This window comes from Octopus bimaculoides, chromosome 14 (assembly GCF_046866305.1).
Source record: "Octopus bimaculoides isolate indiv1 chromosome 14, ASM4686630v1, whole genome shotgun sequence".
In the NCBI taxonomy this organism is placed as follows: Eukaryota; Metazoa; Mollusca; class Cephalopoda; order Octopoda; family Octopodidae; genus Octopus; species Octopus bimaculoides.
Window position 1 is genome coordinate 32,718,190 of NC_142941.1, and position 22,500 is coordinate 32,740,689.

General features: G+C 37.7%; 1 protein-coding gene across 1 annotated transcript in view; it reads left to right on the plus strand.

Moving 5' to 3' along the window:
* The window catches only part of LOC106874062 (uncharacterized), a 26,957-nt gene that overhangs the window by 4,422 nt on the left and 35 nt on the right, over positions 1 to 22,500 (plus strand). The window contains exon 2 of the mRNA XM_014921639.3: positions 16,900 to 22,500. This exon is cut by the window's right edge and continues 35 nt beyond it. Coding sequence (XP_014777125.1) covers positions 18,757 to 20,718 — 1,962 coding nt within the window. The 5' untranslated portion in view covers positions 16,900 to 18,756 and the 3' untranslated portion in view covers positions 20,719 to 22,500. The remainder of the gene's footprint in view (positions 1 to 16,899) is intronic.

Sequence of the window (22,500 nt, forward strand, 5' to 3'; positions counted from 1 at the left end):
CCTCACGGCGCAGAACATTGGCAAATCTTTCCTTATCTGCTTCCCCTCTGGCTAAATAAACCTGTCGCCTAGCCTCCCTTCTGGCACATTGGTACAATTCCCTGCTACCACCGTTCTTCCAGTCCTTCCAAGCTTGTTTCTTTTGTCTAATAGCCCTGTCTACCTCCTTGTTCCACCACCACGTTACTCTGGGTTGGGAGGGGACCTTACACCACCCACAAATCTGGTCGGTGGCTTTCAACAGGTTGTCCCGCAGAAATCTCCAATTGGAGATATATACATATTCATATATATATGTATATATATATATATATATATATATATATATATATGTATATATATACATATTCATATATATATGTATATATATATATATGTATATATATACATATTCATATATATATGTATATATACATATTCATATATATATGTATATATATATATTCATATATATTTATATAATCATCGTTTAAAGTCCTCCTTCCATGCTGGTATGGGTTGGATGGTTTAACAGGGGCTGACCAGGCAGGAGCCTGTGCTATGCTTCTGAGTGTGTTTTGGCATGGTTTTTACAGCGGAACACCCTTCTTAACACCAACCGCTCTGTAGAATGGGCTGAGTGCTTTTTATGGGGCACTCGTACAGATGAGGTCAGTTTTGGCATAGATTTTATAACTGGATGCCCTTCCAAATGCCATCCACTTTATAGTGTGGACTGGGTGCTTTTTAAGAGGCACCTGCACTGGCGGGGTCACCAAGTGACTTTGCAAGACAAAGAGCCTTTGAGAGGGGAGGGGTTTTGGAGGAGGTGATCTTGTGTCAGACGATGAAAGATTAGAGTGTGACAGAGAGACAGAAACAAGTGTCTTGCATTAGAGGAGGTCCATGATTACTCAGCCAGAGAGTAGTGCAAGAGAAAAAGAGAGAGAGAAAGAGTAGGAGACAGTAAGAGCAGGAGAGGGATGGTGGCAAGTGCCAGGGTATACTTGCAAGGAATGGGGATGATAGATGGGATGGTAGAGTAAGGAAGAGGGAGATGAATTGTGGCAGGTGCTGGAAGGGTATCGCCAAGGAGTCGAGATTGGGGAAATGCAGTGCCTGGTGAGAATCTGGGTATATAGAGGGGGAGGGGATGGGGGAAGCATACACACACCAATTCCATCTAATGACACTTACCTATTATTATTACTACAGAAAACAAATGACCTAATCAAAAGAATGAGATGGAAGCCTAGCTGTTTCTTGCATTATACACATCCAAAGCAAAATTTTTTTATGGACCCTTAAAATACTACTGTGGATCTCGAATTTACTATTTGCTTGTGAGGACCTCCCTCCCCCAAAATCTTATATGGACCGCCAGGGGTAACATGGACCCTGCCTGAGGACCACTGCTGTGGAGGATCTACATGATTGGTCCCATTTTAGAAGAGAGAGAGAGAGGGATAGGGTGGAGCTGGAAAGCAATGAAAGTAGTGATAATGAGGTGAGATTGTATGAAGAGGATAGGAATGAGTGGGGCATTGGGGCCAGGAATGAGTAGGGAAGTTGGTGATGTGTGGAGCATGAGTAATGACGATGCAGTAAACAAAAAGAGAAAGAGAGAGAGAGAGAAAGGACTTGCAGTTAGTGATGGGATGCAGATATGGATGGGGGGGGGGGAGGCAGGAGTAGTGTATGAGGGATGTGAGACATACGGTTGTGAGGGACGAGAAATAATTTGATGATACAGTAGGGGTGGGTGATGAAAATGTGGACAGAGAACAATATTAATGGATTACAGATGAAGAGGTTGTGGGTGGTAAGTGGTGTCAATGAAGAACTGCAGTTAGGGGTGGTGTAGGGTATTTTGTGGAGGTGGAGGGAAATTGGGCAAAGGTCCAGTTGCGCATATATATATATATATATATATATATATATATATATATATATATATATATATATGAAGGCATGTGGCCTAGCGGTTAGGGTATTGCACTTATGATCACTAGATCATGGATTCCATTCCTGACTGGGTGGTGTGTTATGTTCTTGAGCAAAACACTTCATTTCACATTGGTCCAGCCCACTCAGCTGTAAATGGATCACCCTGTGACAGAATAGTTCTGATCAGAGGTAATGTTGGTCTGTTCACCTAGCCAGTGGGGTGGCATTATTCAAAAGCTAAAACAATGTGAAGCACATTGTGATCAGTGATGTACAACAACACCCACTAGTCTGGTGGATATTATGAAACCATGATATATATATAAAGAGAGAGAGGGAGAGAGAGAGAGGGAGAGAGAGAGAGACGCACACACACACACACACACATACATATGTAGCTCTACCAGAACTCCTAGGTGGGTGGGTCTTTTGAAAAGCTATATATATATATATATATATATATATATATATATATTGTAAGAAATGGGAGGAAGAGGATTTCGATTATTCCCATGTGGTGAGTTGTAATGCAAAAAATATATATATCATAAAAGAAGGAAAATGCGCACAGCTTACATAGTTTTAATATATTTTAAATGAAAGAGTATTGTGGTTGTCGACCGGTTTCACTTTCCCTAATCATGACATTGAAATTATTGTGATTTCATATTTTAAGAAGATTTTTATCCAAGTTCTTGTATGAAAGTTTGTGAATGAATCAGGCTGAACTTTCATACTGTCTCTCTCTCTCTCTTTCTCTCTCTCTCTCTCTCTCTCTCTCTCTCTCTCTCTTATACACACACAAAATTCAACAGTCAGAAATTTAGAGATTTCTAAATGAAGTATTTGACAAAACAAGAGAAGAAGGACTACTAGAAGTTTCTTATTTCTTTATTACCCACAAGGGGCTAAACATAGAGGGGGACAGAAGAGGAAAGAGGACAAAGACAAAGAGGACAAAAGACAAAGACTGAGGGTGACATGATGGTGCAACAGTGAGATAGCTAGGGCTATAAAACTAAAACACTGGCTCTTTCTAAGAGTGGAAAAATGGGGATAGCAGAAAACTATATCTGGTAGCTTGAAGAGAAGCTATGCAACAGGTTTCCATAGCAAAAGGAGATGCAGAAAGTAGCATGAGAATTAGAGGCATTAGGTGTTTTGAATTGTAAGATGAAGTATAAGAGAAAATCAAGATGTTTTGAGTAAGAAGTGTGTATGAGTAAATAATGGTATACTTGCACTTAGTAATTCTAAAAAAAAAAGATAGAGGCATGAAAGTGCTTCTATGAAAAGTTATTAAACATGAAGAACAGGAGAAAGAGAATTTTCCCAATGTTGACCCAACAGAAGGACTGGCAGCCCTAGTTGACAGCAGTATGATAGATAAGGCAATTAAGGATTTGACAGTAGGGAAAGCTCTTGGTCCAGAAGGAATCACCATTGAAATGCTTAAACTATCTGGCAGAGTAGAATATAGCCTAATCCTACGTATAGTTAATAAGGTTGTACATGAAGGTGTCACATCCAGTGACTTGTGTAGATGATTTAGACAGAAGTAATTGTAGACGTATTGCTGGACCAGGTCATGAAAGTTACAGAAAAAGTTATGGATTAACTGATTAGGGACAGAATTAGTCTAGATGAGATGCAGTTTCATTTTGTTCCAGGGAGAAAATACTACAGATGCCCTCTTTCTAATAAGACAACTAGAGGAAAAGTATTTAGATGAAAGTAACCCATCCCACTTGGCTTTGACAGAGTCTGTCACTATATATATAATCTGGTGGTCTCTGAGGAAGCTTGGGGAAGATGATTGACTTGTGAAAGTCATACAAGCCATGTACAGGGATGCTATCAATAATGTGAGGGTCTACCACAAATACTGTCACGAATTTAGAGTACAAGTAGGAAATCATTAGGGTTCAGTTCTCAGTTTCTTCCTATTCATCATAGTCTCCCTGGCTATATCAAGAACTTAAGACAAGCTGTCCTTGGGAACTACTACAGGCTGACAACTTCATTCTAAAAGCAGAATCTGTAGTAGAGTTAGAAAAGAAATGACAAATGTGGAAGCAAAACCTGGAATTAAAGGGCTAAGTTAGCTTAGCAAGGACCAAAATTCCAGTAAGCTGGAAACTAAGCAGGACTCTACTCACATCAGATAAATGGCCCTGTTTGATGAATAGGAAAGGTTTAAGCAGGAATTGCATAAGAGGTACAGTGGCATCACAGGAATTATTAGAGAGATTTTAATGTGGAAGATTTGAAGGAGTCATAAATACTAAGGACACATGAGAAATAGGTTTTCTTGAATGCTTTAAAGGCTTCCTAGAGATGGTAGTAGATAGATTCTGTTACCTAGGTGACTTAAAGAGCAATAGAAGAGAATGTTTGGTAAGTATAGTTGCTACAATAAGAATAGGTTGGGTAAAGTTCAGAGAGCTATTATCATTGTTGGTGACAAAGTGTCTCTCTCTCAAAGAGAAAAGGAGATTGTATGATGCTTGTGTATGAGCATATCTTGTTCTCCTAACACCCATCCTACCATCAGTTTCTAACTATGAAATTACTTAGCTTCTGTAATCATTTGAGAGGAGATTTGTTACATATTTTATCCCCAACCTTTTTTTTTACTATCATTTGCCTCCTTTTTTTTTCCCCTTGGGACCACTTCCAATCAGCATCTATCCCTTGTTCTCATTGTCATCCCTTCCAACACAATTTCCCCAATTAGCCTCTTTCCAAGTCTCCAGTTATATCTTCCTCTCCTCTGAGCTATGTTTTAGGCCTGCCAGATCTCCTATCTTATCTGCTTTCATTCTCACTGTACACGCTAATATTCCTCCCTACCAACTACAGTTGTAGCCCCCCAACTCCCTATAATCACTCTTATATTCATTTGATCTCCATCACTACCTGCCTCCCTCCCCACTTCTCCTACACCTTACACATCTTTCTCTCCTTTCTGATCTACTCTCCTTTGTGAGCCACTTCCATCTCTCACACTTTACTCCCTCCCTCCTAATATTTCCCATCAACCATACCTCTACCCTTGTTCATCACTTACCGTATACACCTTTACCCCTATCTCTGTATGTTGCTCTTCTCTCATACTCTTATGAAATGGCACCCCCTCTACCCCCTGATTCACTAGCCATATCCTCACTTATACTCACCTTGTATCTTTAGTGATCACTCTGGCACCTCATCACCACCATCCTTATCTTCTTCCCAGCTATATCCACCCACCCTTAAACAATGTTGAGTTGCCGTGTATTCAGCTCATGACCATAAGGTCACGAGTTTGATACCCAGTGGTGTATTCTGTCCTTGAGCAAGACACTTTTGTTTCATATTGCTCCATTTCACTCAGCTGGCAAAAGTGAATTACTTCAAAGAGCCAGCCTTGTCACATTCTGTGTCATGCTAAATGTCCCTGAGAACTATATTAAGGGTACATATGTCTGTGGAGTGTTCAGCCACTTGCATGTTTATTTCACGAGCAGGCTATTCTGCTGGTCGGATCAACTTGGACATTCATTGTCGTAACTGACGGAGTGCCTTCTAGTAACACACTCCTTGTCACACTCTGTGTAACACTGAATCTCCCTGAGAACTACATTAAGGATAGGTGTCTGTAGAGTGCTCAGCTACTTGCACGTTAATTGATGGGCAGGCTGTTCCGTTGATCAGATCAACTGGAACATTTGTTGTAACTGTCTAATGCTGTCTATAGTAACATGCTCCTTGTCAGATTCTGTGTTACACTGAATCTCCCTGAGAACTATGTTAAAGGTATACATGTCTGTGGAGTGCTCAGCTACTTGGACATTAACTTCATGAGCAGGCTGTTCCATTGATCAGATCAACTGGAACACCCTTCATAACTGATGGAATGCCATCTATAGTAACATATTTGTCTCTCAATCATACTTTAGCTTGTCCTTTGATCACACTTTAATGTCTCAGCACCAGGCGTAAAGCCACCACTCCTCTCAAATACCACCCCCAGATGTCTTGATGTATGAATGTGTGTGTGGATATTTAGGTTTAATGTAGCATGCATGAGTGTGTGTGGGTACAGTATGTGTGATGTTAATTCATTCTTTGTCATTGGGTGAGACACTGTTTTGCCTATGGCAAACTTTGTAAATTCCTATGAACAGATGCTTCATTTGTCTACCTGAGAGCAGAATATTTGAAGCTGATATCATAAACTTGTCAATGAGCTGACCACTTGCTTCCTTTATCTTTCATTTATGACAGTGAATTCTCATACTGTAATCATTACTATTATTATTAAGGCGGTGAGCTGGCAGAATTGTTAGCATGCTGGATAAAATGTTTAGCGCGCTACATTCTGAGTTCAAATTCCACTGAAGTTGACTTTGCTTTTTATCCTTTTGGGGTCGATAAATTATGTACCAGTTGAGTACTGGGGCCGATGTAATCGACTATTCCCCTCCCACCAAATTTCAGGCCTTGTGCCTAAAGTAGAAAATATCATCATCATCATCATCATCATCATCATCATTATTATTATTATTATTAAGGCAGTGAGCTGATAGAATTGTTAGCATGCCGGATAAAACGCCCAAGAAGTATTTCACCTGTCTTTATGTTGTTCTGAGTTCAAACGCTACCAGGGTTGACTTTGCTTTTCATCCTTTTGGGGTCAATAAATTAAGTACCAGTGAAACACTGGAGTCGATGTAATCGACTGGTCCCCTCCCCCAAAATTCCAGGCCTTGTGACTATAGTAGAAAGGATTATTATTATTATTATTATTATTATTATTATTATTATTATTATTATTAATAATAATAATAATAAGGCAGTGAGCTGTTAGAATCGTTACCATACCAGGCAAAATGTTTGGTGCCATTTTGTCTGTCCTTATGTTCTGAGTTCAAATTCCACCGAGATTGACTTTCATCCTTTTGGGTTCGATAAAATAAGTACCATTTGAGACTTACCCCCGTCCCCCAAATTTGCTGGCCTGGTACTAAAATTCGAAATCATTATTATTATTATTATTATTATTATTATTATTATTATTATTATTATTATTATTATTATTATTATGAAGGTGGCAAGCTGGCAAAAATCATTAGCACGCCAGGCAAAACGCTTAGTGATATTTCATCTGTCGTCATGTTCTGAATTCAAATTCCACTGAGGTTGACTTTGCTTTCCATCCTTTACGGTTCCATAAAATAAGTACCAGTTGAATAACTGGGGTCAATATAATCAACTTACCCCACTCCCCTGTAATTGCTGGCCTCGTGCCAAAATTTTAAATTATTACCTCCGCCTTCATTATTGTTTGCAGTCCTGTTTGTTTGTTTGTTTGTCCGTGGATAAGATATCTCAAGAACCACTGGATGGATTCGGATGAAACTTTCATGGTTGTTTGGTCTTGTAACTGGTTTTTCTTACTTAATTTTTGAGAATGATCAGGTTCATTGTCAGTGTTTTCGTTTGTGAGAGCAGTTGAGTTTATTTTCAGATATTCTCATTTTAAAAATCATCTCTGGCTAATCGTTGAGAGGACGTTGGTGTTGCCTTGGTGGAGGTTTGCACTCTCTGAGTACTCTTGTTATTATTATTATTAAGGTGGCGACCTGGCAGAATTGTTACTTTGTCAGACAAAATGCTTAGTGGTGTTTCATTTGTCTTTATGTTTTGAGTTCAAATGCTGCTGGGGTCAACTTTGCCTTTCATCCTCTCTGGGTTGATAAAATAAGTACCAGTTGATCATCATGGTCATCAATATAATCAACTTATCCTCTACCTTGAAATAGCTGGCTTTGTACCAAAATTTGAAACTGTTATTATTATTATTATTATTATTATTATTATTATTATTATTATTATTATTATTATTATTGTGGTGAGCTGGCAGAATTGTTACCACTTTGGATAAAATGCTTAGTGGTGTTACATCTGTCCTTACATTCTGAGTTCAAATTCCGCAGAGGTTGACTTAGCCTTTCATCCTTTCAGGGTTGATAAAAATAAGTACCAGCTGAGTACTGGCTCAATGTAACTGACTAACCCCATCCACCAAAACTTCAGACCTTGTGCCTATAGTAGAAAAAAATTATTATTATTATTGTTGTAGCTGTTGTTAGTGTTGTTGATGCTGCTGTTGTCCTGTTACTGAGTCTACATGACTCAGTGGTTATTGCTTTCCTTTCTTGCTTCTTTGTTGTGTGTATGTGTATGAATAGTTGTGTGTACAAGTGTATAGATGTATCTTACCTTATGGGTATGAAAGGGCATGACATTGACCTTTCTTTCTTCTATTTACTATATCCTACTACACTGTTGACAAATGTTCCACCACTCCACTGATGTTGATAATTTGCAATACGAGGATATATTTTGAGTAACTTAACAACATGTATTCTTTTACTGAACACTGATGAGGAAATTTTGTTAAGGTTATGTAATTTTCAACAAATAATTGTGTAATCCTTTCAGTTGATTTCATGCAATGCATGTATGCTTTATAAAACTTAAAACATCAAATATATTTTCTTTATCTTATTAATACTATCATATAGTTGGAATTCTGTACACTTGTCTTTTCTGTGGTTGGATGCCCTCATGTAACTGCATTGAATATAACCTATTACTGAGTTTGTCATGCTACAGGTTGGATTCCAGGATCATTCAGAACAAACAAAAAAAAAAAAAAAAAAAATCATGTTGCTCCTATGGAGAACATTTGTTCTCAGTTACTTGGATCACTACTCCCAATTGTGGTTTCCAAACTAAAAGCAGAACTCAATTCAATGCTGCTACACCAAGAAAATTGCCTTGATGCAGCAGATGAGCTATTGAGAGAGGCTAAAAGAACTGAGGTTACTCCCTAGAGAGAAGATATGAAAGATATGCAGTGATGAATATCTAGTGACATCTTATAGCAGACGACTGTTATATGTTCAATGTCCGGAGTTTTATCCACGCATGTGCAGGGACTAGTTCCGGAAGGAATACAGGAAGAGTCTCATGCACATGCGTAGAGTTCAACACCCAGCTTTGGCGCCTTTTCTCAGCCTGTTCGTTGACTGATCTGCGTCGAGCCAAGACGTCCAACAGAGCTCTCTCACATGTCAGCACCAGAGCTTCACAAATAACCACGGAAATCATTCAGAAGGCGTCTCAGTAACCGAAGGCGACGAGCTACCGAATTCCCTCCAAGCGTGAACTGAATTCCACTGTAAATAAATATTGTTATGTTGTTCAGAATCTGCGTTCCGTTGTTTCTTCTAGAAATTTAATGTACGGAAGCGGTGTACACCTAATGGTGTATAACCAGTTCCCTACAAATATATGGAAAATCCTGGAATGTGTAGCGTTTAACTTTGGGTTTGAAAGCTATACCAATCACTAGGCTGGATGCTACTGCATAGTGTTAAAGATCCTACTGTTTCTATCCAGAGAAAGGACCCAATACTGTGATGACTTGGGGTTCAGGGGCCCCCCCATAAGTTTTCAATACTTAGCTAAAAGGCCTCAGATATCTATGAGGTGTAGATGTAGATATCTATGAGGTGTAGATGTGAACTGAAATAATCCGAGACCATAAAGAGAAAAGTATTAACTCTTGACGTTTAGCAGCAATTCAAGGGATTTGAAACCTAATATTGGTTGAGTAATTCGTCCGATAGAAGCTTAACCTGCCAGTTTTATACCCTTCACCAAAACAAGTAGAAACAAGTCCTATTATTATTATGGCCTAGTGGTTGGGATGTTGCACTCACGATCGCAAGATCGTAATTTCAATTCCTAGACCGGGTGGTGCCTTGTGTTCTTGAGCAAAACACTTCATCTCACGTTGCTCTGCGACCACTTCGACACTTGATATGTGGTACACTGTGCACCTGTTCAGACAACCTCGATTTGATGGAGAGAGAGTGAGCTAATGTGCGGCACGAACATTTGATCACTATAAACAAATCATTTGTGCGGGTCGTTCGGCAAAAGCTGAACGCTCAAACGTCGTCTTCGATGGGAGAGGCCAGGCGTCGAGCTGGCAGAATCGTTAGCACGCTGGACGAAATGCTTAGCGGTATTTCGTCCGTCTTTATGTTCTGAGTTCAAATTCCGCCGAGGTCGACTTTGCCTTTCATCTTTCGGGGTCAATAAATTAAATACCAGTCAAGTATTGGGGTCGATGTAATCGACTATCCCTCTCCCCTCAAATTCCAGGCCTTGTGCCTATAGTAGAAGAGATTATTATTATTATTCAAAATAATCAACTGTTCAAACAAACTTCATTTTCATTAAAATCTGACACACCTTAGTTAAGGCTTACTAAACAAGGGAGGTAACTCTTACTGTATTTCCAATAGATATCGTACCTTCTTGGTATATCTCTGAACTTTTATGTTTAGAATACATCGGAGAGAAAAAGGAATATTTTAGCACTCGTAACATTTATATTTATTTGGGTAAAGTCGATAATCCATTTTGTAGTTACACCTAATTTCACCCATGATAATATCGTGAGGCAGTGTATGAAGTTTGTGAATATTGTAAAGGTTAATGCAGGGATCGAAGTCTATTGGCGTTTTAGTTATTTGAGAACACACACACACGCACACACATATTTTTTTATTTGTTTCAGTCATTGGACTGCGACCATGCTGGGGCACTACTTTGAAGGGTTTACTTGAAAAATTGACCCTAGCGCTTATTTTAAGTCTGGTTTTTATTCTATCGATAGTTCGCGGGGACGTAAACAAACCTTCAGTAGTTGTTAAGCGGTGAAATGAGAGGTGGGTTGGTTTTTGGAAACAAACACCCGCACACGTGTATATACACGATGGGCTTCCACATAATTTCCGTCTACCCAATTTACTCACGGACTGAACCCAAAACCAAGTTGTTGCAAAGCGTGCTTCTTCACACACACACACACACACACACACACACACACACACACACACACACACACATCTATGTAAGTTGTTGTTATCTGTTTGGTGTGATATTTAAGCCCAAACCAAACGATAACAAAGATCTACTGTGAGCAGCTTGAGCAGTTTAAGTCAGAGCAAGAAGAAAAACGACCATCTTTGGTTTCAAAGCGAAAAGTACTCTTCCATCAGGATAATTCTCAGCCACTTACAGTGAGGATGACATTCCAAAGGCTGGAGCAGTTTGAATGGGAAACGATGCCCCACCCACCATATTTGCCGGACATTGCCACAAAATCATTCAGACGGAAAAATATGAATTCTGTAGATGAAGTCAGAACAGTACTGGAGGAGTATTTTTCATCACAGATAATTGAATTTTGGAAGAGGAGCCTTACAAGTCTACCAGACAGATGAAAGAGTGTTGTAGAAAATGAAGGAGAGTATATTTTAGATTAAAAAAGAACTTTGTTTATCTTAATTTTGAAGAATAAAAATAAATATAAAAACCTGCTTTATTTATGGGATGACCCAACACACACACACACACACACACACACACACACACACACACACACAAAGACAATAACTGACAGAATCTCTAGTATGTCAAACAAAATGCTGTGTGGCATTTCTTCTAACTGTTTATGTCCTGAGTTCAAATCCTGCTTAGGTCAACTTTGACGACATCTTTTCAGGGTCAATAAAATAATGTTCCAGCCAAATTCTGGGGTTGATGTAATCAACTTGACCCCTCTCCTCAAAATTGACCTTGAACAAAATTTAGAAAGAATACACACACATACACACTCACTTTTATGTTTTACTTGTTTCAATCATTAGACTGCAGCCATGCTGGGGCACTGTCTTGAAGAGTTTAGTCAAATTAATTGACTCCAATACATTTTTTTTGGCCTGCTACTTATTCTATCGATCACTTTGGCTGGACAGCTAAGTTATGGGGATGTAAACACACCAACACACATTCATACATACACACACAGACACACACAGGCACACACACACACACACACACACACACACACACACACACACATTTATATATATATGGCAGGTAGTCTGGTTTCTTCTGGGTGGGTTGTTGGTCCCCTACAGAATAATCAGATGATGACACTGCCATCTTGGTGATGAGCTGATGTGCCATGGGTCACTGTTAGTCTGGAACCTCCTCAAGAAACCAGCTTACTACCTAGGGTAGCCCTATCAGGAACAAAGCTCTGGATGGTAAAGCTCCCTTGGATCTATGGAACATGCAAGCCCCATCCAGGAGGATGTAGAGGGGCTGGCATGGAACTGCCAGCAATGGAGAGCACTGGTGGATCTAGTCGGCTCTACACATTATGATGACTCTGGGACCACTAACTTGGAATGAACCCAGCTCTATCAGGCAAGATCATGAAGCCAAGAAGCCATATATGATGGGCTTCTTTTAGTTTCCACCCACCAAATCCACTTACAAGGCTTTGGTCAGCCTAAAGCTATAGTAGAAGGCACTTGCCTTAAGGTACCATGCAGTGGGATTGAACCTGGAACCATGTGGTAAGGAAGCAAGCTTCCTACCACACAGCCATACCTGTGCCTACATATATGTATTTATTTACAAATACAGGTATATCAAATACCATACAACATAGATTCTTGATTTATCAAAATTATCCCAGCCTCTAGACGGTGTACCATAATGACCAAATATCACTTAACCCATTACCTCCCATAATTCTATTAACTGGAATTTTTTTATGAAACTTTGATTTCTAGCATAAAACAGCCTAAGAAACACACTGGAATGATCAAAATAACATTTCAAAATAACATTTTAAATAGAAATAAGCGAGATATTAGGTGAAAAATTAGCAAACCTCATTTGAATATCAGAGAAATATACCTAGTAGATATAACAAAAAGGTTAGATATGTATAAATATTTACAGATAATTACGAAATTTGTAATTTTTAAGCGGTCTCATATGAGATCACTGGTAGGTAATGGGTTAAGACAAGCTCTACATGAAAAGGGGAGATAATATCAAGAATCAAGAATTCTCCAAAGTTGACATGCCATTAAGAAAAGACAGGCTTAAAGCCTGGAAGTAACATGACAGTTGTGGGTACCTGTCTCTGGCTCTTCCTTTCCCATGTAGAGCTTGTTACCTTTGCCTTAGCGAAGGCGGAGGTATTGTTTTCAGTTGTGTTTGTATGTTTGTTTGTCTGTGGGCAAAGTATCTCAAGAACTGCCAGATGGATTTGGGTGAAACTTTCAGGGATGTTTGGCCTCGTGATGGGCACGAACTGATTAGATTTGGGGATTGATCTGGTATTGGACAAGGATTCTGGATGATTTTTTCTGTTTTTTATTCCATTTTTGAGAGCGGTTGGGTTCATTTTTAGTATTCTCATTTGTGAGAGCAGTTGAGTTTATTTCAGATATTCCCATTTTAAAAATTATCTCTGGCTAATCATTGAGAGGACATTGGTGTTACCTTGGCAGAGGTTTGCGCTCTCTGAGTGTCCTTGTTTTAATTGGTTTCAAATTTTGACCCAAGGCTAGCAATTTGGGCAAGGGGGTAAGTTGATTACATTGACTCATGTTCAATTGGTACTTATTTTATTGAGCCCAAAAGGATGAAAGGTAAATTATCATTCAGTGCTCAAAATAAGGAGTAGAAGGACAGCTGACAACTGATGAAGGGTCGTTTTTTATGTTACTTGTCTTGTTTTCCATTTCTTTCTCTTGTTCTTTGCATACCCAATATTATTTTCGTATTTCATGTTGTTTACGTTTTGTGATGTACCCATATATGCATACCTATATACATATATATGTATGAAGATATATGTATGTATATGATGATGATCATCATCATCATCGTTTAACGTCCGCTTTCCATGCTAGCATGGGTTGGACGATTTGACTGAGGACTGGTGAAACCGGATGGCAACACCAGGCTCCAGTCTAATTTGGCAGAGTTTCTACAGCTGGATGCCCTTCCTAACGCCAACCACTCAGAGAGTGTAGTGGGTGCTTTTACGTGTCACCCGCACGAAAACGGCCACGCTCGAAATGGTGTCTTTTATGTGCCACCCGCACAAGCCAGTCCAGGGGCACTGGCAACGATCTCGCTCGAAAATCCTACGGGAGCCAGTCAGGCGGTACTGGCAACGGCCACGCTCAAAATGGTGCATCTCATGTGCCACCCGCACAAGAACCAGTCATGCATATATATATATTATTTATATTATTATTTTGATTGAATGCCACACATCCATTTCCAAGTAAGTTTATCTTTATATATATATATATATATACATATATATATATTGTGTGTGTATGTGTATTTTCGTATTTGTGTATGTTTCCATCACTGCTTGACGACTAGTGTTGGTTTGTTTACATATTCTTTATTTAACTAAATTCTCTCTCAGACACTTTTTTGTTTCATTTTAAAGTCATATTACAATAAGGGTTTTGGAAGTTGTATGAAAAATACAGTCATGAGTGCAGGCATGGCTGTGTGGAAGAGACTTGCTTCCCAACCACATGATTTCAGGTTCAGTCCCATTGCGTGGCATCCTGCGCAAGTGTCTTCTACTATAGCCTCAGGCTGACCAAAGCCTTGAGTGGATTTGGTAGATAGAAACTGAAAGAAGCCTGTCGTATATATATATATATATATATATATATATATATATATATATACACACAGTATCCCTCAGAAGTATGTACGCCTCTATAAAACTTTAGTAAAATTGCCATTACTGTGATAATATTGAAGGAAAGCAAACAAAATTTATACTGAATAAAATATATTTATACATGCAAACATTATACAAATTTGGAGCAGAAAAGAGTAAATATTTTCAAAGATATGAACAAAATATTAATTTTCAAACAATACAAAAATATGTACACTTAAAGGATTATTTGCTATCCTCAATATTTGGTGTGACTACCCTTGCTTTCAATGACTGCATTAAGTTATCTGGGCATAGAGTCAACTAAATTTCTGCATATAACCAATGAAATCAATCTCCATTCATCCTGAATGAAGTCCTTCAACTCTGTTACGTTGCGAGTTTTTTTCTCCTCAACCATTCATTTCAAAACACAGCACAGATGTTCTATTGGGTTTAACCCTTTCGTTACCAACCCGGCTGAAACTAGCTCTGGCTCTGAGTACAAATGTCTTGTTTTCATAAGTTTTGAATTAAAATGTTCCCCAAAACCTTAGTCACAATTTATGTTCCTAACACTAGCTGAATGATAACTAAATTATTTTACTAAATTCTTTGTTGTATTTAAAGTAATTGAAAGAAACACAGAGCATCTCAAAATAAATACGGTAACGAAAGGGTTAAATCAGGTGACATTGTAAGTAGGTAATACCTTTACCTTTTTATCTGTTGTCACCTTTGAAGTGTGTTTAGGGTTATTACCATGTTAGAACATGGAATGTCTTCCTAGTTCCTTGATGCTTTTCAACATCGTTTTCTGCAATATGTCACAATAAAGCCTTGAATCCATTGTTCTCTCAATAAATGTGAGTCCTCCCACACCAGCTGCACTCATGCAATCCTCAAAGAATAACACTTCCACTGCCGTGTTTCACAGTAGGCACGGTGCATTTGTCGCTATTATCTTCACCTGGTCATCGCCATACTCGTTTAATACCATCTGACCCAAACAAGTTGATTTTAGTCTCTTCAGACAAAAGAATTTTATTCCCAAACTCCTTCCCATTACTCACATAGGTTCCAGCAAAAGAAAGACAACTCGATTTATGCCTGGTAGTGAGGAGAGGCTTTCTACGAGGAATGCATCCATGAAGACCACACTGGTTCAGACTTTGGTGAACTGTTTGGGCGGATACACTCTTTCCAGTAACAGAAAACACTTCTTGGGCCTAAGATGAAGTGGTACGACACCTGTTATCCATCACACAACATTGGATGTGGCGAATATCATGAGCAGTTAAAATAGAAGGATGACCTGGATGATGCTTATTGCTTAGCTGTCCAGTAGCTTTGTACTTATGAATTACTTTGGTAACTGTGTTTATGCTAATATGTATTTGTTTACTAAATAACTTGTATCCTAAACCATTCTTGTGCAAATTAAAAATAATTTTCTTCAAATGTTCAGACAATTCTTTTCCTTTTGGTGCCATTTTAATCACAATGAAGAAGATTTTCACCATGGTATACAAATTTGTATAATGTTTGCATGTATAATATATTTTATTCAGTATAAATTTTATTTTATTTCCTTCGATATTTCAGAGTAATGGCAATTTTACTGAAATTTTTAGGGGTGTACATACTTCTGTGAGATACTATATATATATATATATATATATATATATATATATATATACACACACACACACACACACATATATATATTTATGCATGTGTGTCTTTGTGTCTGTATATGTCACCCTCCACCATTGCTTGACAAGCGATGTTGGTGTGTTTACATCCCCGTAATTTAGTGGTTCAGCAAAAGAGGCTAATAAAATAAGTACCAGGCTTACAATGAATAAGCCCTGGGGTCAATTTCTTCAACTAAAATCCCTTTAAGGCAGTGCTCCAGCATGGCTGCAGTTAAATGACTGAAACAAGTAAAAGAATATAGGTTCCTCGATTTTTGGGAAAACTGTGAAGAATCAGTGCCAAAATCAGATTAGGGACCACTGCTCTAGACTCGTTTCATATATAAATGTCCCTCTGAATTATTGAAGTGTTATGTTTCTGAAATTCAATTTGTACAATGGAATTCTGTAATGCAAAGACTTATTTTCTCATTGATTTCTGTCTGTTTTGAGCCATAGAATCCCATGTTCTGATAAGATTTTCAGGAATACAGCACTTCCATAACATGGCAGATGCCTATATTGAAACTCTTACTTACAGGAAATTTGGCAGGAAAGGTTTAGTTAACTACTGTTTTTTTTACTTTGTCCTTATATTATCTGTGGAGCTGTATTTTAAAAATAAACCTTTTTCCCCTTCTATCTTTTCAGATTTTCAAAGAATTATTCTGTGACATAGAGTATCGTGACAGTTCTTATGAACTAAGGGAATAGCATCTGTCCTTCAACATGGAAATACTGATAACACCAAACTAAATATTTCTTGTTTTTTTTTTTTTTTTTTGTTCCATACAAACACACACGTTATATACATACATACATACATACATACATACACATCTTCTGTTTTTCTCTATCTTTTGTATTCTTCAATAACCATTCAGGCTGCCGTTTCACTGATAAAAGATATAGATTTTTAAGTAAGTGAAATTAAATACACGTTGCTGACTTGTCTTTATGTAAGTGTCTTAATATTTCATCAAATGTGTCTGAAAAATCAATAACTGTCCTTTATATATATCTCTTCTGTACACTCCTGCCTCTCTTTATCTACCTAATCTCTCTATCTATCTATTTCTCTATGTACCTAATCTCCCTCCTCTAACTATCTATCTGTCTAGCTAACTAGCTAGTTAATCTACATTATCTATCTATCTGTCTATCTATCTATCTATCTATCTATCTATCTATCTATCTATCTATCTATCTAATCTACATTATCTATCTACCTGTTTATCTATCCCTTTTCTCTTATAGGAGATTATATCTCTATATCAGTGCAGTTGGATATGTTGTGAATAGATTTATGCAAAAATAAAAGAATAAAAAAATTCTCAAAAACAAGCGAAGCAGAAGGAAGGTTCTTTTATTCCATTAAAAAACAAAATCAAACAAAAAGAAAATCCTTTTCCTTAACAAATAACATTTAAATCACAGTTGGGAATGGCTGCTGTCAAATTCACAAGCAATAATTTCTTGAGAGGAGATGCTTAAGAGTAGGAGACGTCCCAAAATGTAAAAAAAGTAAATGTAAAGACAAAAAAAGAATAAAGAGAGGTAGAGCAAGAACTCTCTCCCTACTCTTTGAAAAAAAAGAAGAAAGAAATATATACAAGGAGCAGAACATAAATGAAAATCAGAATAAAAGAGAAATATAAAAACGGAAAGAACAAGAACAAAACCCCCAGAATCCTCTGCAGTTGGAAGGGAGACAATTCTGGCTTAACTTAAACGTTTGAAAATTTAAAGAATTTTTGTTTGCTTTTTTTTTAAACGAAATATCAAAAACGAAAAAATGTCTTATATCATATTATATTGAATCAAAGGAAATTCATACATTTCCAATTCTCTTTTAGTTTCCTAAAAAAAAGATACGGAAAGAAAAAGCCTGCCTCTCTCTCACTCTCTCTTCTTCCAAATAATGACTGAACAGTTGCTAAGTATTTCCTTTAATGTATCTTAGCAAGTGTTTAGCACATTGCTCTGTACAAAGAAGGAAAAAAGTAAAATACAAAACAAACAGGACAAAACCAAACCAAATGAATAAACCAACCATGATAAATAATTCACGTTGTTTTTCCTATAACGTGTATACCAACATGGATCAGACAAAAACCTTGCAATAGTGGCCTTTGTTTTTTTTTTTCTTTTGGAGTAAGAGAAAAAGTTTGAAATATTTTTTTAGAAACAAACTTTAATATATTCAGCTGTAAACAAATTCATTTCTAAGAAGAAAAAAAAAAGGAAAAAAAAGAAAGAAAAGTAAAAAAAAAAAGGAATTTGAAGAGAAAAAATAATTTCTTATATATTTCTAATATAAAACTGAAATACATTGTTTCAGAATGAAATATTTGAAATATTCTTATTTTTGTTGAAAAGTACTTGAAATAAATTAGAAGGAAGAATATCTTCTTGTTTAACTGCAGAGTAAAAAACAGTTTGATAACATATACTACTACTACTACTACTACTACTACTACTACTACTACTACTACTACTACTACAAATATGTTTCCTGTACAGTCAATCTACTCAATGGGGAAACAGTTTAATTTCGACTTCTATGGCAAACCTGCTTTCCCAGCAAATGAACATTTGAAAAGCTATGAAAGTGTTTCCCATATGTCTGATAAATCATTTGGTTTCGACCTTTGTTCGAAGCCACCCAATCACAATAATAACTCTCTTGCCATGAAAACTCATGGCAAGAAATCTATGAACAACTCTTCTTCAGAGTCAATGTTAACTCATTCTGGCAACAGTGAGTTACCAACCAGGGAGGGCTGTAACCATATCGGTAATAGCAATGTTGGAAACAAACCCTTTAACTGCACTGTTTGCTGCAAGAGTTTCAGCCAGCGGGCAAATCTCAACAATCATGAACGTGTGCACACTGGAGAACGGCCGTTCAGTTGCAGTTTCTGTCAAAAGTCATTCAGCCAGAAGGCTAACTTGAAAAACCATGAACGTGTTCACACTGGTGAAAAGCCTTTCAGGTGTCCATTTTGTGAAAAAACCTTTAGCCAGCGAGCTAACCTAAGTAACCATGAACGCATTCATACTGGCGAGAAGCCGTTTGTATGTCATGTGTGTCAAAAAGCATTCAGCCAGAAGGCAAACTTGAATAATCATGAACGTGTTCACAGTGGCGAGAAACCATTTAGCTGTACCTTTTGTGGTAAGGGCTTCTCTCAACGCGCTAACCTTATTTCTCACGAGCGAATTCATACAGGCGAGAAACCATTTGTGTGTGTTGTATGTCGGAAAGCTTTCAGTCAAAAAGCAAACTTGCATAATCACGAACGTATTCACACTGGTGAGAAACCATTTAACTGTCCATTCTGTGGCAAAGCTTTCAGTCAAAAGGCAAACCTTGTCAACCATGAACGCATCCACACTGGCGAGAAACCATATCATTGCGAGACATGTCACAAAGCTTTCAGTCAAAAGGCCAATTTACATAACCATCAACGTATACACACTGGAGAGAAACCATTTCATTGCGATGTGTGCCAAAAATCTTTCAGTCAGCAAGTCAATTTGAATAACCATGAGCGTATACACACAGGGGAAAGGCCTTTCAAATGTAAGATATGTGAGAAAACATTCTCTCAAAAAGCTAATCTGCACAATCATGAACGCATTCACACTGGTGAGAAACATGCTAGCTGTGATTCATGTCCAAAACTGTATGGTCCTCATGGGAAACATAAGGATCCCTGCTCCTCTCATGGACCAGGAAAGCCATTTGATTGTTCATACTGCGACAAGGATCTGACTGCAAGGAACAGTATGAACCCTCACCAACCCCTATCACCAAATGTAAAACCATTCGTCTGTCCATACTGTGGCAAAGGATTTTGTGAAAAGTCTAATTTGAATATCCATGAGAATTATTGTCCTCAGAAAAGACTTTCTCTGAAGCATGCCTTAAACAACAGTAGCAGCAGTACCATGACTACCACCACCAACAACAGCAACAACAACAACAATACCGGTGGTAGTAACAACGGTAACAACAACAGCAACAATAACAGGAATGGTGAGAATTTCCATGGGCAACAAGGCCACAACAATGATGCGACGCCACATCATACAGATAAACAGATGAGTTGTGATGGATACAAAGCGAAGAATTACTCACCTCGAACTGGCACCATGAAAGATGGTGGTAAAGACACGGTGTCAGCCCAGAACCCATCTGTTGGCAGGAGCGATGGAGGTTCCTCCCTCAGTCAGTCACAAATGGGAAGAATTCCGCCATTGAACATACCGTCGTCCAGAATAGGTTCTTCGTCGTGTTTCCCCCAGATGACAGCCGGATGGGAAAACAACTACAGCTGGTCCAGAACATTCCCTGTGGCGCCACCACGTTGGGGCCAGAATTGGGCAAATGCAGCCGGTATGCCTCCATTGCAGGCACCGTTAACTTCTGGAATCCGATCACACAAGCCTCGTGAACAGAACTAGCTCCTCCAAGAATGTATATACTTGTAGACATTTTACAAACAAACACGTGATTGAACGAACAAGGAAAGACAGACAGACAGACAGATAGCTAGAAAGAAACATGACTATGAGGTATGGCAATGTTCCAGCATGGCCACTGCCGACTGGCTGGAACCAGTATATAAAGAGTATTTTATTTATAAAGTACCTAGTTAACTCTCTCCCTTAAAAACCACCCTGAAGAACAACAACAGCAACAACAATTATTATAATAGCAGCAGCAAGGCAAAGCAGTGATGGGAGTAGAGCACCAGACTAGATTCTTCGCAGTATTTAGTTTGTTGACATTGCTTTTACACTCCTCGTGAAGATGAGGATGGGGGAAAGGGTAAGTGGGGAAAGAAAGGGGACGGGGGGGTTGATAAAAGAAGAAGTACCAATAATATATATTATTAATATTATTATGTGAGATGGTGGAGTGGAAGAGGTGAGTTGGGTCATTTCAGTATACAACAAACCACACTCTCTCTCTCTTCTCACCTCTCACAAAAGAAAAAAACGGTTTTCACTTGTGCCAAAGGCAGAAACCAATAACAACTGTGACAACAACAACAACTACAATATACATCATTGAGACAAGTCTAATCTTTTATTTTGCTTTTATTTTATATTTATATATAAAAAAAAAACACAAAAACCCTAATGATTTCTTACATAGATGTGACATCAGATTTGTAAAGAGGGAGGGGGAAAAGGACTTAGGGAGACGGAGCTTAGGGACAGTGGGGAATGGACATGACAAGTGGTGACGTTGATGCATTTTCTCTTGAGATACCAACCATGGAATAATTTGTTGCATAGATTTATAAGAAAACAAAAACCTACTATTTGTTAAATTGCTTAAGGTTCTCAAGAAAGGCTCAAATGTCTCCGAAATTCATTGAAGGGAATTTAAATGGTGTAGAGAGAAGGAAAATATTTTACAAGGCAAGTCCCTTCACTTATTATACTGCTGACGATGCTTTTGTTTTGAGAGAAGCATAAATGAATGTCTCATAATTTCATTTAATTGTATTAATATAATGCCTAAATTATCAATATGCAAGAAAACAAAGTTTTTTTTCAGCTTACTTAATAAGTCTGGAATATTTATGAGGTAAAAAAACCCCCCCAAAATATAATTTTTCAGACATATCATAGTGTGGATAGCATTTTTGATTAGTTTTCATATTGTCAGAAATCAACAATAGCGAACACCTTGATGGGTTATCTAAAAACTCATTCAAAATTCATTCATTTTGGGAGCAATTTTTGAAGTACAGTCTGTGAAGAATGCTGTGGTACTATTGATAAAACTTTAATGAATGTAATTGGCATTGAATATTTAATATTTGCAGCACAGTAGCAAAGTTGTAAAAGTTAAAAAAAAAAATTAAAAAAAAAATTATCCATGAAGATAATCAATCCTGCTTCATACATACATACATACATACATACATACATACACACGTTTATACATATGTAAGTGAAATGACAAATAAAATAAAGAAGACTGAGAGATTCTTACAAAAAAGGAAAGTTTAGTAACCTTTACGTATTTTCGCCACAAATGTCCAAAATCGAAAGTGAAAGCAGCAAAGAAATGTTTTCTAATATGGTCAGATCTGCATAGTGAACATTTTTTTTTTACTCTGTTTATGTCTGATGATGGACTTTTGTGCCTGAAATATATAAAGGTTTGTAAACTGTCCCCCCCTTTTCACATTCTAAAAAGCTCCCAGTCTTCATTATTTCATTATTTTA